This window comes from Lissotriton helveticus, chromosome 1_1, assembly GCF_964261635.1.
Source record: "Lissotriton helveticus chromosome 1_1, aLisHel1.1, whole genome shotgun sequence".
Taxonomy (NCBI): Eukaryota; Metazoa; Chordata; class Amphibia; order Caudata; family Salamandridae; genus Lissotriton; species Lissotriton helveticus.
The window spans coordinates 1295811656-1295825671 of record NC_136057.1 but is presented as its reverse complement, the minus strand read 5'-3'; the positions used below and the strand labels follow the sequence as shown (position 1 = coordinate 1295825671).

Here is a 14016-nt window from a genome sequence, read left to right as displayed (position 1 = left end):
GGTTGGTGTAAACAGGAAAGACCACGGGATTTCGAGGAAATAAGAGCTGACCCGTCCCCTTTGTCTCTTACGCTTCATTTTTGCAAAATAAAGACAATTCTAGCATGAAACTTGCGTTGCATGTCCCAGCCCCCTGCGACCTCCCTTGAGGCTCTATTTCCTACAAGATACTCTTGTTTTCCTCTTTACAGTCAACAAACAGTTCTTATTCTCCTACACTTCCCGAGAACCTCAAAGGAAGGCTATATAAGGCCTCCGCTGGCGTCTCTCGTGACCTTGTCAGGATGCAGTCCGCCGTGGCTCGAGAAGGGCTCCAGGATGATGACTTCAGGCTGTTCTCCGGTAAGTGGTTTTGGGAGATGTGGCCTAGAGGTTTAGGCATGAGCTTCGGCACTAGGAGGCCTGGATGTGAATATCGGCTTCCCCACTGGATCAGAAAACGGTGTGATCCTGGTCAATAACTCTGTCAACATGTGTAGTGCTTAGAAACGCGGAGAACACCGGCGTTATGAGTGGTATATATTAAATAAAAGACGGTAATGTCCCTTGTGTTCGTCCTAGAAACCCTTAGGATTCAGTTCCCAAGATTTTGATTGAAGAGAGCATCTAAAAGTGGATCATACCTAAAGTCATCGTCAAACTAAGATGCAATCTGAAATCCATTTTGTTGATAATGCAGACCTTGGTGAACAGAATTAGATGCTTGCTTTTCGATTCAAGGATCCATTTTGAACAACCACTAAACGTAATTCCTCGAGATTGGGTATAAACCAATTAGAAGAAAGTGTGTCATATCTTTCTTCTGTATATATATATATATATATATATATATATATATATATATATATATATATATATATATTTTAAAGTAACGCACTTTAAAAACGTTTGAATTTGTACAACCCTTTTTTTTTAACTACATGACATTTATTATTTGCTAGGGAGATTTACTTGCATGTTGTTTCTCAATAAACTGGTTTGATTTATATATGATGCAAGATCATTTATGGTTTAGTGCACCTGTTTTAGCAACTTTTGCAGTAACTGCAGTTTTAGGAAGGCACAATATTGCTTTTTTATCTAGCGTGCTTAACGTGCACCTTACGAGAGGAGCTATCCAAAAGTAGATGCACATGTACAGATTTGCAACAGGCTTTCGTGTGACACACCTCTTAAGAATGCTTAGTGTAGAATGATAGGATCTATGAAACAGGGGGCCATGGTGCTTGCCCTAAATTCTACAAAGAGTCACTTGTGAAATCACCTGCTTTCACCCATAGTGACCTACCGCCAGTAAACACTGCAAGGCCCACTCACAAAGCAATCGATTGATTTAAAAGGGCAATGAGTTTGCAGGTTGTGGGATAGCACTCGTACACTGATTTAATATGGAGTAATATTACCCTAGTATGGTGATGTAGTGTGCTTGCCTAAATCTCCTCCCAGACGAGGGAAGAGGGCCATCCAGAGAGGGGATGCCCTGAAAATGTTGGGAACACTCACAAGGGTGTATCTTTTTGATATCAACGAACTTGTCCATGACCCATTCCAATCAGGGAAATGGTCAGAGATTTACTCTGCTGAAGAGAAAATTAAAATCTCTTTCCATGGTGAAAATGAAGAAAAACCCTGAAATTGGCGGGGTGTATGGGAACGCATTTCCCACCAGGATAAATATTTTTTTCCCATGGACAAAAAAAGAGCAAAACATGCAATAGTTTCATGCAAAGGAATTGTCACATGCACGTTTGCAGTTTAAGTTCAGTAATGCTTGCTTAAAGTCAGAGCCCCTGGAATTTTTCGGTTCTGATAAATTTTTCAGAAAATTATGGATTTGCCGCGTGTGCCACACAATCCATCATCTGCTGCATAATCTCCATATTTTAACAAATAAATTGTCTCCAGGTCAAAGGGATCATAAGACACTAAAAACACAGCAACTCAGTTGCTGCTTAGTGGACGGTCCTTCACAAAGGTTGACTAGTCGCTTTTTAGTTGCTTATTGATGTAGTTGAGTGTAAAATTGGTAATAATGAGTTGAAACCTGTGCCCATACAGTGTCAACAAGGGTAAGAATAACAAAATAATGAAGTAATACTATCACGAAATGTGCCACATTACACTGTGAAATTTGCTTTTTCTTGCCGCATAATATATTCTGTCTGCCACATAATTAGATCCTCCGCTGCCACATAATTCCAATGGATCTGCTCAAAGCCCCTTTTAAGCATATACATTGGAATCCACAAAACCTTTCCAGAGAACACCCGTTTTGTGTATTCTTAAATGTGTTAATCTGCACCAATACAAACTGGGAAAGCAGCCGGTGCAGATTTCTCAATTATTTTGAAGAGGTGTGCCCATTCGCCTCACTCCGATAGAGCGAGACAGTGAGTGGAAAATAGCGCGAGAAAGAAATAGAGAGATTGAGGAGGAGAGAGACAGAAAGAGGAAAAACGTGAGACAAGGAGAATGAGCTAGAGAGAGAAAGAGGTAGGAAGTAGGAAAGAGAAGGGAAAAGGGATAGGAAAAGAGAGAGAAAAGGAGAGAGATAACGCGATAGAGATAATGAGAGAGAGAGAGAAAGAGAGAGAGAGAGTGGCGAAAAAACAGATACAGATATGGAGAAAGAGACGGAGATCACAATAGTCATGGAGTAATGTATTCCCATGTATCAATGTAGTGGTGAACAGAGTGAGGCTGTGTACGCCTAGATACTCACGTTTACAGAGGTGAGTAAATTGGTACCCATACAAAGACCGAAATAGATTGTTATGGCAGTTTGGAATTACCAAGACAAAACGTGTCAAAACTGCCTGAGGTCATATTGATAAAATAAGTGTTTGCACTTTATTGGCATCGAGAGTAGTTGTTTGCGCTAATGTAATTAACTGGAGCATGGGCTATACTGAGTGTATTAAATGTTTTAATTCCAGGGTTTGTGGCGTCATTGTATATCTAGCTATTTAGAAATTGAAATAACATTATAAAATATTGAAATGATATTGGTGGTAGTAGTCACATATCTAAATTGCTTGAACAAGAAAAATGCACAAAGTTGCTTTTAGTCAGGAATTCATAAAGCAATTTCAGGGATCCAATTCCTCAGTCTTCCCACTTTGATACGTCGAGCCAAAAATAGTATTGTCATATTTCAGTGGACTTTTTAAAGACCCTAACGCCAGAGGCAAATCCTTAATTTAATTTTGTTAATGTCTTTTGTAAAATGGTTCTCGAGTTCACTTTGTTTGTTTCGGGTATCTTGGTACAAAGTCAACATTTTTACTACTAGTGTTGGTGGCTGTGGGCCCATTTAATGTTTATTCGTGTGTGTGTTTAGGAAAGAATAGAAGAGAATGGAAAGGGAATTCAAAAAACGATATCCTTCTGTGATTTTGGCAGTACCGAAGGATCACAGAGCACTTACGAAAAAATAAATGCGCTCCCTCACTCCAAGGCGAAATCGCAAAGATGATTTTGAAGTTAATTAAGTTGTGGGTTTATTCAATATTCAGCCACTAGCTTTCAAAACTAGACACAAATAACATATGGTAAAAATGTGACATATGTAATAGTTACAGAAATCCCTGCTGATGGCAAATTGAACATTAGCAAATTGCTGAGGTGGTCAAGTTTGATCAAGTAACCTTCTCTCCATGAGGATGGAAAAAAAAGGTACTTTATGGTTATTACCTTCAAACAGAGCTATTTTAACGGCCATTGTCAGTTTGCCTTTAATATTTGCTGTTGAAATGATCTTTCTTATTTAGTCAGAAATTGATTTATTGTTAAATCATCTTTACATGTCTTCATAGTCAGATTCTCATAACGTCATGTTTATGCACATGAGGCGCCAATTTCTACCTTCATCGACATACTTTCTTGTAATTACTGCAGCATTCCTTCTCGCCATTAATCCTTCAGTTAGAACAGATAGGTCCTATGTGGAAGTTTATACAAACATGCACCCAAGAGGCGCCTGAAAAACTCAGTGATGTGGGGAATAAAGAAACATTTGAAGAATACTTCCACTGTAACAGGCAGCTAAAAACCCCATTAGCATCTTGTTTATGTAGCTATATTTCCAGGAAAGCTAGATAGAAAACAAAGTTTAATTTGTAAACAAATACACACTCTCTCTCACTCTCTCTTTCTCTCTCTCTCCCTCTCTCTGATCTTGGTGAATGCCAGGTTGGGAAAACCAAGGTTGTACTGCCACCTCACGCTTCTTTCTTCCACCACCCTGCACTTCCTGTCTTAATCTCACTCTTGTAGATTCTTTTTCTTCCCTGTTTTTACCCGTTGTGGCTGTTTTTCTACCTTTCTCTACCGCTTTCTTCCTACTATTTCTGAGGTTTTCTCTCTTGCTTTTATTCAAAATCTGAGGATGAAATTTAAGTCCCTGCCCAGGTTGTCCTCAAACATCACACTGTATGTGCCCAGTACCTCCAAGCACCTGCAGAAACTAAGCACTGCAGTAAAAAAACGCAACTATCCCCTATTTTACGTTTCTGGATTCATTTACCAGCTTCTTAGTGCTCCATAGGAAAGCTGAGTGGTAAACAGAAAATTCCCTCTTGACGCCCTCTCAAGAGGTGTCTGTCTATCCTAGTGATCAGAACCGTCTTTATATATATATATATATATTCACTGAAAAAACCATAGGTTATAGACCATATATAGTTAGGAATTAGCATTTACAAAACCTTGAAAATTCACTGAAAAAACCATAGGTTATAGACCATATATAGTTAGGATTTAGCATTTACAAAACCTTATTTTACTCACACAAAACCATTGAAATTCCATATATAGTTAGTTGCACTAACTATATATCGCGCACCCGCAATCCACTGCTGATGATGTCACATATTACATCATTCATGACATGGTCAGTGACATCACTGATGACATCACTGATGACATCTGAAAGGACATCACTGATGACATCACTGATGACAACATCCAGTGACTGTATGTTTCTGTAAAGTTAAAATTTGTCTTACATATTGAAGAATGAGTGGATGTATAAGTGTCTGGATGAAGGATTTAGTAGGTGCATGACTGACGTATAAGTGAGTGATTAAATGTGTCTCACTGAGTGCATGGGTTAGTGACTAAACTGTTTTAAATTGTGCATCATTGTGTCTGCTGTTCTGTAATCTGATGCATGTGTTGATCATTAGCTATATGACTAACTATATGGGTTATTGATTGGTTGGCCAATTATTTGTATGGGAGACTGAGTGTGTGTGTGGGTGTCTGGGAGGTGTATGACTCTGTGCATAGATGTGTGAGCAGTTGATTCACTAGATGTATGGGTTCAAAAGTGCATGTGGAAACAGCTGTATGGGCGGTTGACTGTGTGCATGAGTGTATTGGTGAGTGAATGGATATCTCAGTGCTACATGTCAAAGTAAGTACATATGTAAAACACAGTACATGTGAGAGTTGACATATATAAATAACTGTGCATAAGAGCCAGTGAATGTGTGAGTGGCTGTATGGATCATTGTGAACTTGTATCAGGGATTGTATAACAGAGTAAATATGTGTTAGTATATGTTTCAATAAGTAAGGTGTGTATAAGTATATAGTTGAGGAAATGGAGGTGTGATTGATTCTCTGCAAGACTGACTAGGTGTGTGAGTAACTCCATGGATGTGTGACAGTCTGTGAGTGTCTGTTTACACTGAGTGTATCTAAGGTTATATTAGAGTCCGAAGAGGTTCATCGTATCATCACATGAATGATGTCATCAGTGATGTGATCAGTAATGTCAAATGAGATGTCATCAGTGATGTCATCAGTGATGTCCTTTGAGATGTCATCAGTGATGTCATCAGTGATGTCACTGACCATGTCATAAATGATGTAATATGTGACATCATCAGCAGTGGATTGCGGGTGCGCGATATATAGTTAGTGCAACTAACTATATATGGAATTTCAATGGTTTTGTGTGAGTAAAATAAGGTTTTGTAAATGCTAATTCCTAACTATATATGGTCTATAACCTATGGTTTTTTCAGTGAATTTTCAAGGTTTTGTAAATGCTAATTCCTAACTATATATGGTCTATAACCTATGGTTTTTTCAGTGAATTTCATAGGTTTTTTAATAGCAAATCTTTATATTTTAAAAAAAATAATACATTTTAAAGCGAATTTTATATTGTATAATTATGTCATTTTTTTTTTTAATTCTTTTCGGTGCGCTCCTGGGGCGCGGACCGGTGAACGCACGGGTAACCGCAATCTTGCGGCGCGCCTCGGGGCGCGTACTGATGAGCGTCCCGATAGCGCTATTGCCGCGAACGAAAACAACATCGTGACGTTTTGCGTAGCCGCCACGCCTTGCGTCATAAGACACGTATCGCGTAGCCGCGAGATGCGTCTTATGACGCTCCGCGTTAGCGCACCCGGAAGTGCATACGATCGCGCAACGTAAACGCCCCGATGAGCTTATGAAACACGCCCCGGGACGCGCCCGGAGTCGCGTAGCGTAAGCGCGTCAAACCATGTGACTTCAAAATAACACTTTTCATTGGTTCAGAACTTTTTTGTTTCCAAATTGTGTGAAACCCACCCATTTCTCTCACTATTGCTTTGTACTTGGAGAGAGCAAGAGCTGTTCTGTGTACTATCTTCATCTCCTACTTTCCTGATCTACAACAATGGCTGCAAGAGAGTCATCCAGCAGTGATTCCGAGGCATTTTTAGAGGAGGACCCTCCTAGGCAGAAGAAAAAAAAACATTTCATCTGGAAATTGTATGACATCCCTGAAGGACAAAAAAAAGTCAACGCTCCCAAAGTAACCTGCAAAATATGTGGTAGTACTTTATCCAGAGGCAATCCTCTGAAAAAATATAGTTTTGGAAATGCCAATTTAATCAGGCATGTCAAAAGAAGACACCCAAACAACTTTGCGAGGGAGAGTGTCAGCGAGCTGGCTCGGAAATTACCCACAGATGGCGGCAGCACCTCCACTGGTGGAGCAACACCTTCGGGACCATCCCGTAGAAGAATGGTCCCTAACATACAGCCAGAGTTTGAAGGCATCAAATTTCTGTGCACGGAGTGTGACGAACTGCTCTGCTATGGGGAGCAGAGTGTTGAACTCATTGCCATAAAGAAACAGCAACACCGCTGCCCTGACAGTCCCTAAATTTTCACATTTTTTTGCTCCTGTTGAGCAGTTTTGGAATCCCTGTTTTTTGTTTTTCCCTTGACAAAAATCCCAAAAAATTATAAAATTGTTTTAAAAAGTCTAAAAAAAATTTAAAACAACAAAATCAAAAAAAAAAGTTCTTTTCAGAACGACCTCAAATTTATAAAAAAATGCTATTTTTTTTGTGAAAAAAAATCTGTCATTTTTTATCTCCATGGTACGCTCCCCAGTAAGCTCCCCGGTACGCGTACCGGGTGCGCCCCCCGCGAAAATCGAATTTAAAATTTTTTTTTTTTTTTACCCGCGGGACCCTTTTATGGCCCCCACATCAAAACTAGGGGGTCAGGGGGGTGTACCCTGCCCCCTTTTTCTCATTTCCCCCTTTGATTTTTGCCACCTCTTGTGTCTCAATCCTACCGAGACACAAGATGGCGGCCGCTGCGGACTGTTTCGAATGTTTACAGACACCCGAGAACCAATCAGCTTGCCGTCCGTAAGTCGCGTGGCGCGCCCTAAGCGCTCCCCGGTACGCGTACCGGGGCACGGCTCTAGATATATATCTTTTTTTAAACTTAATTTACTCAAAATTCACAGGAGCACATATATTGAGACCTAGCAAAGGCACATCGGGCTAAGAGTCCCTACAATTTTGCCAATTTTCATGCAAATCCATTCAGCCGTTCGGGCTAAAAGTGAGGCCAACCGCCCTATGGAAATTAACATGGGAAAAACGCGTTTTGGGACCCCCCTTTTTTCTCGGCCCCCCCTTGACGACCCCTCCCCCAAATTTTCAGGGGCTGCTCAGAAACAAAATGTTCCATTTTCCTGAAAATTTCAGCCAATTCCGTCCACAAACGCCAAAGTTATTAGACATAGAATTTTCAAAAATCCCATAGAGACAAAATCCTAACTATATATACCTACTGGCGACCGCCAGTAGGTAATATATATATATATATATATATATATATATATATATATATATATATATATATATTATATATGTTTAATCTACAATTTCTGTCTGAAATTTAAATATTAAAAACCCAGTCTTCCCTTTTCAGTGAGAAAGTCATCATTATAAAACTAAGCAAATTCGTAGCGCGCACAGCATCGCATTTTGCTATGCAGTGCGCGCTACGAAATTCGTTTTAATAATTAAATTGTGTACTTACCTGCAATTATCCATATGCCGGTTTTTAGGTCCCTCCACCCTACCCCTCCCCCTCCCCGCCTCCCTGCCCCACCGTAACTCCCTCCACGGCCCGCGGCTGCATCCCACACCTAAAAAATACTAGATCAGGGGTGCTGGTTCAAAACGCTGATAACAGCACTTGCAAAAAGTGAAAAATAGACACAATAATGGAATTTCTTTGGGGAGGGGAACCAGGTCACACAACAGCCAAGGTGGATGTACAGTGTCACAGTGGGTTCTGAGCATACAGAGAGTCTGTGATTACATCGACCTAGGGTCATACTCCTTCCACATGTTCTATTGAAGAGTTAATGGCATGGGTCAACTATCAACCAGACAAGTCAATTGATGTAAGGCAGCTGTCAGGGCCCCTATTGTTCAATCAATCAGGTGGCTTGTAAAGCGTGACTATTCACCAGTAAGGGTCTCAAGGCGCTGGTGGGGGGGGGGAGCTGCTGGTCTGTTGAAGACGCTGTGCTCCAGGTCTTTGCTGGGAGGTAGAAGGATCTTCTACTGGCAGGGGTCCTGTAGATACGTGGGATGGTAGCCAGGGCCAGATGGGCGGAGAAGAGGTCTCTGGTGGGTACGTGGAATGTGAGGCTGTGTTTGAGGTACGCAGGTCCTGCGCCGTGTAGGACTTTGTAGGCATGTGTGTGGAGCTTGAAAGTATTTCTTTTGTTGACCGGGAACCAGTGGAGGTCCCTCAGGTGACCAGTGATGTGGCTGCGGTGGGGAATGTTGAGGTTGAGTCTGGCGGATGCGTTCTGAATGTTCAGCAGTTTCTTGAGGAGTTTCTGGGTGATGCCAGTGTAGAGTGCGTTGCCACACTCGATGCTGCTTCTGATGAGTGTGTGGCTGACCAACTTTCTGGACTCGGTGAGGATCCACTTGAATTTCTTTCAGAGCAGGCGTTCTGTGTGGAAGCAGGATGATGAGACATCTTTGATCTGTCAGCTAATGGTGAGTGAGGGGTTCAGGACGATGCTGAGGTTCTGTGTGTGGTTAGTGGGTGTGGGGTTCCAAGTACTGCAGGCCACCTGGATTAATCCCAAGTGGAGGGGTGGAGGCCATGATGGTCTTCTCTGAATTGAGCTTGCGGCAACTGTTCTTCTTTAAGGTGGCTACAGCCTTCCTCCCATCGTGAACATTTTTGGCGACTGTGGGTTTGTCTGTGAGGGAGAGAATCAGCTGGGTATCGTCGGCGTAGGAGACGATGTTGAGTCCTTGGTTCCTGACGATAGCTGCCAGCAGGGCCATATAGATGTTGAAAAGAGTGGGTTTCAGGGAGGAGCCCTCAGGCACTCTGCCGTTGATCTCTCTGGGTTCCGTAAGGAATGGAGGTAGTCTGACTCTCTGTGTTCGGCCTGTGAGGAAGGAACGGAACCATTCCAGGGCTTTGTCACTGATCCTGGCTTAGTTGAGTCTGGTGCATAGGGTGCGGTGAGAGACAGTGTCGAAGGCGACACAAAGGTCCAGGAGGATGAGTGCTGCCATTTTGCTTCATTCAAGGAGGGCGTGGACATCATCAGTGGCAGTGAGGAGGGTGGTCTTCGTACTGTGGTTGCTTTGGAAGTCAGATTGGGATAGGTCCAGGATGTGGTTCGCTTCGATGAACTCGGAAAGTTGGGCGTTGATGGCGTTCTCTGTGACTTTGGCTGGGAAGGGGAGAAGTGAGATGGGTCTGAAGTTCTTGAGGTCTGTTGAGTCTGCACTGGGTTTCCTAAGCAAGGGGTTGATCTCAGCGTGTTTCCAGTCTTCTGGGAAGGTGGCTGAGTTGATGAGGTGGAAGAGTTCAGGGGCGATGGTGGTGCCTGCTCTGTGGAAGATGTGATGTGGGCAGGGGTCTGAGGGTGCTCCAGAGTGTATACTCTTTAAGGTCTTGAGGGAATCGTCCGCAGTGAAGCGAGTCTAGCTGAGTAGGGTCTGTTGAAGTCCAGCATCGTAGCATGTGGTGTTAGTGGATGGAGTGGGAGGGTCTTGGGTATCGAGGCTGTCAAAGCTGTCATACATCTTTTTGATCTTGCGGTCGAAGTAGGTACCAAGGTTGTGGCAGGGGTCTTGTGAGGTGGGATGTCAGCAGTCTCTGTGCTGGTTCTTACAAATTCTTTGAGCACGGCAAAAAATTATTTACTATTGAGTGCGCCAGCATTGATCCTTTCTTGTAGGGCCACTTATTTTGTTTTTCTGATGAGGCAGTAGCATGCAGTGACAGCAGTCTTGAAGGCTGAGAGGACTTTCATGGTCTGGCTTCTCCTCCATCTCTACCCAACACATCTACAGGTGCGTCTGGACTCATAAAGGGCAGGAGAGAACCAGCTGGCTTACTTTGAGTGCTGCTTTCTTGTTTTTTTTTTCAGGGGAGCTAAAGAGTCGGCGCAGTTGGAGAGCCATTGGTGGATGTTGCGTTCTGAAGTGTTGGCCTCTGTGGATGTCAGTGGAGTGCTTTTCTAAGAGAGGTGGTGAGCTGTTCTTAGGTGACCTTGTTCCAGCTTCTGTGAGGGTAGCAGTGGGCAAAGTGGTGTGCGGTGGGTTTGGTGAAAGAGAACAGGATGCAGCAAGGGAACGTTAGCAAAGGCAGTGAGCAACAAAGGCGGTTTGAATGCATGAGTTTCTCTAAATAGCAGTATTGAAATTGTACAGTCCAACCCTGTCTCTGGTCCTACCCCCTGTGGAAGAACAAGAGGAGTGTTCCTATGGAACCTCTCTGGAGTATGTTGGGGAAAAAAATTAAAGTTTTTAATGTAGTGTTGGCAAAGAATGCAGGCCATAGCAGCAGGTCTAAATGCAGGGAATCACAGGTTTGATGGGTAGTCAAGCAGTTCCAGGCTTCTCAGGTAAGGAGTTCTTAGTGGAAGATGTTTCATTACAAACTGAGGGAAAGACTGTCCTTACCAGGCACTCTTCAGGATTCTTGCCAGCAGGTTCAGTGAGCCACAGGCAGAAATAAGGAGAAGAGGAGCAGCTTGGCTTACCCCTTTGGAAAAAGCCTTAAATAACCTGCTCGCCAGCACCTAATAGGAAGGCTATCCATTTTCTTTCTTCCCCTGATTGATTGACAGGATTGTTAGCCACTCCCTAGGGGCACATGGTTGCTTGGTACACGTTCACCCAAAGAACCACCTGCTGTTATTTTCACATGATTATAGGTACCAATCAGGGCCCAGTACTCTGCCCTATTTCTCTTTCTATAGATAACAAGCATTTGCAATGTAATCGGTTTCGCCTTTGGGACCTTGTATGTATTTAGCTGTGCAGCACATTAGCCAGGTTGCTGAAAACATCTACTGTTCTTTAACATGGAAGTAAAGTAAGCACCAAACTGCTTGACATGTCAGGCATGGGAACACATGGAGAGAAATATTGACTTTCAGTTGGAAAATGGTGTTGTCCAAAGCTGTTTTTAATATAAAATCAGGGCCTTTGATGCTCATATCACTGAAAATACAAGAAAAGACCATTTCTATGGACTGGAATCTAGAGAATTTTTAAGCGATTCCGGTATTTTACTGACCTCTGCTGGTCGTTTTCTATCAAGAAAGTTAAATTGAGGCAGTTGCCAGAAAAATTCAAAAGATAAAGTCCCTAAGCAGAATGCAATTCTGGTATTTTACTGACCTCTACTGGTCATTTTCTATAAAGACAGTGAAATAAAGGCAGTTGAACAGAAACCAAAAGTCCCTACATGGAAGCAGACAAGTCCTAGGGCTGATCTCCAGAGACCACAAAGTACAAAAACACATAAGTAAATACAAGAGGTCTCGAATACTTGACCTAAAAAGGCAAACTCTTCCTTAATTTTGGACAACTCTTGGGCCAGGATCTAAACTGGAAATCTCACCAACTGAAGGTGCTACTTTGGCTAGCACTAGGATCCCTTTCTCCATGTTATGTTTTGTTATGTTATAGTTTTTATAGAGCTAAACGAATACCTTAAAAAGGAGCCCTGGTGCTAAGAGGACCACTATAAGCCAGAGATAAAGGATGAAGTTAAATCTTGTAAAACAACTTTTTCAGGTCCTTCCTGAAGTGGAGCAGATCTTGAGTTTTACGAAGCGTGAGGGAAAGCTCATTCCAAAGTTTGGCTGCTAGAACTGAGAAAGCTTTGCCCTAACAGTGAACCCTTTTGAATTTGGCGTTGGTAAGGGGAAGGCAGTGTAAATCGTGCAATACCAGGGAAGTGAATGCATACCGCGGTAGGCCCAAGGCCAATTTTACTGCCACATTTGGACCATTTGTAGCTTTTTTATCAATACCAACAACAAGCCCAGAAAAAGGGATACAGAACGTCAAGTGATCTAAACTAGTCGTCTGGATTAGGACCCAATAAGTGGCTTTAGGTAATACAGATACAATTTCTTAATTATCTTTAGGAGATGGAATTAGATGCTGGGTGGTTAACCTGTCTTCAAATGGTAATTCTGGTTCAAAGAGCCTAGATTTCACAACCTTTGCTGGGTCTGGTGGGGTTTCCCAAGAAGTAAGCCAAAAATCAGCCAGAAAAGAGCAGGCTATTTGAGTGTGCCCAAACTGCAGTACCTCAATTTTGTCTGTGTTAAACCTCAAGGTATTGCTTTCCAGCCAAGGCAAAACTATCAACATGCACCGATGAAAGGATTCGCAGAGTTCACACCCATGTCAATGGCTATGTTTATTTTAACATCATCGGCATAGTACACACATCTGAAACCAAAAGCTCTGATTAGTCTAGCCAGAGGACGGATGTACATATTAAGAAGGGTTGAGATTAGAGCGGACCCCTATTCCACTCCTTGATATAATGGCTTAAACTCCAACCTGAATGGAGGTAGATAGATTGCTTGACACCTTTCTTTCAAATAGGACATGTACCAATAATTAATGTTACCTCAGATTCCAATCTCCCACAGCAGTCTGTTCAAAAGGATGGGAAGTGATACTGTGACAAATGCAATGGACAGGTTCAACAGCACAAGTGCTGGGCATACAACTCTGTCTGCTGGCAAACGCAGATCATCAAACACTGATTGTAAAGCTGTCTTGGTGGTATGAGAGATTCGGAAGCCTGACTGGACTGGATATAAAACCTGATTTTGCTCAAAGTAAGCTGAAAACAGATGAGCTGATTCACATATGTCTCTAAGTTCGTCACTGAGAAAGGCAGCAAGAATACTTGCCCAAAGTTGGAAAATACCTCAAGGCTTCCTTTGGGTTTCTTCAGCAGAAGTTTTAGCATTGTCTTCTTTTAGCAGAACATAGCCATTTGCCAAAGAGTGGTTTCAGATCACCAATAAAGGTGGGAGGTGAGGGGTGAATTCTAGCATAGCCTCTTCCCACCTGACGAGGAGAGATAGGGTCCAGGGGGGAGCTAGTTGATATTGACAGAGCAGTACTAGTAAATTGATTAGGAGCAATATGAGCTAAATCCTCTAAACATGGAATAGACGCTTACACATTAGTCATTGTAGTCGAACTGAAAGCTGTCTGTCCAGTTGATATTATACCAAATTTCAAAGTCAAAGGCCTTGATGCAAACTGTACCTGCGGGTTGAGGCTCTCGCCAGGTGGTGCCAATGAATTACAGATGCTTGTCATTTTCTCCTCAAAACATTTTGAATGTCGATCAGCCAGAGTCTGTGATTTTTTGACTGTGACTATGGCACACACTGCAGAA

The 14016-nt window shown here is 42.4% G+C and overlaps 1 protein-coding gene across 1 annotated transcript in view; it reads left to right on the top strand.

The window, feature by feature from the left end:
* Positions 1–210: 210 nt before the first annotated feature.
* The window catches only part of LOC144822962 (hepatic lectin-like), a 97927-nt gene continuing 84121 nt past the window's right edge, over positions 211–14016 (top strand). The window contains exon 1 of the mRNA XM_078681044.1: positions 211–342. Within this exon, the coding sequence (XP_078537170.1) occupies positions 285–342 (58 nt within the window). The 5' untranslated portion in view covers positions 211–284. The remainder of the gene's footprint in view (positions 343–14016) is intronic.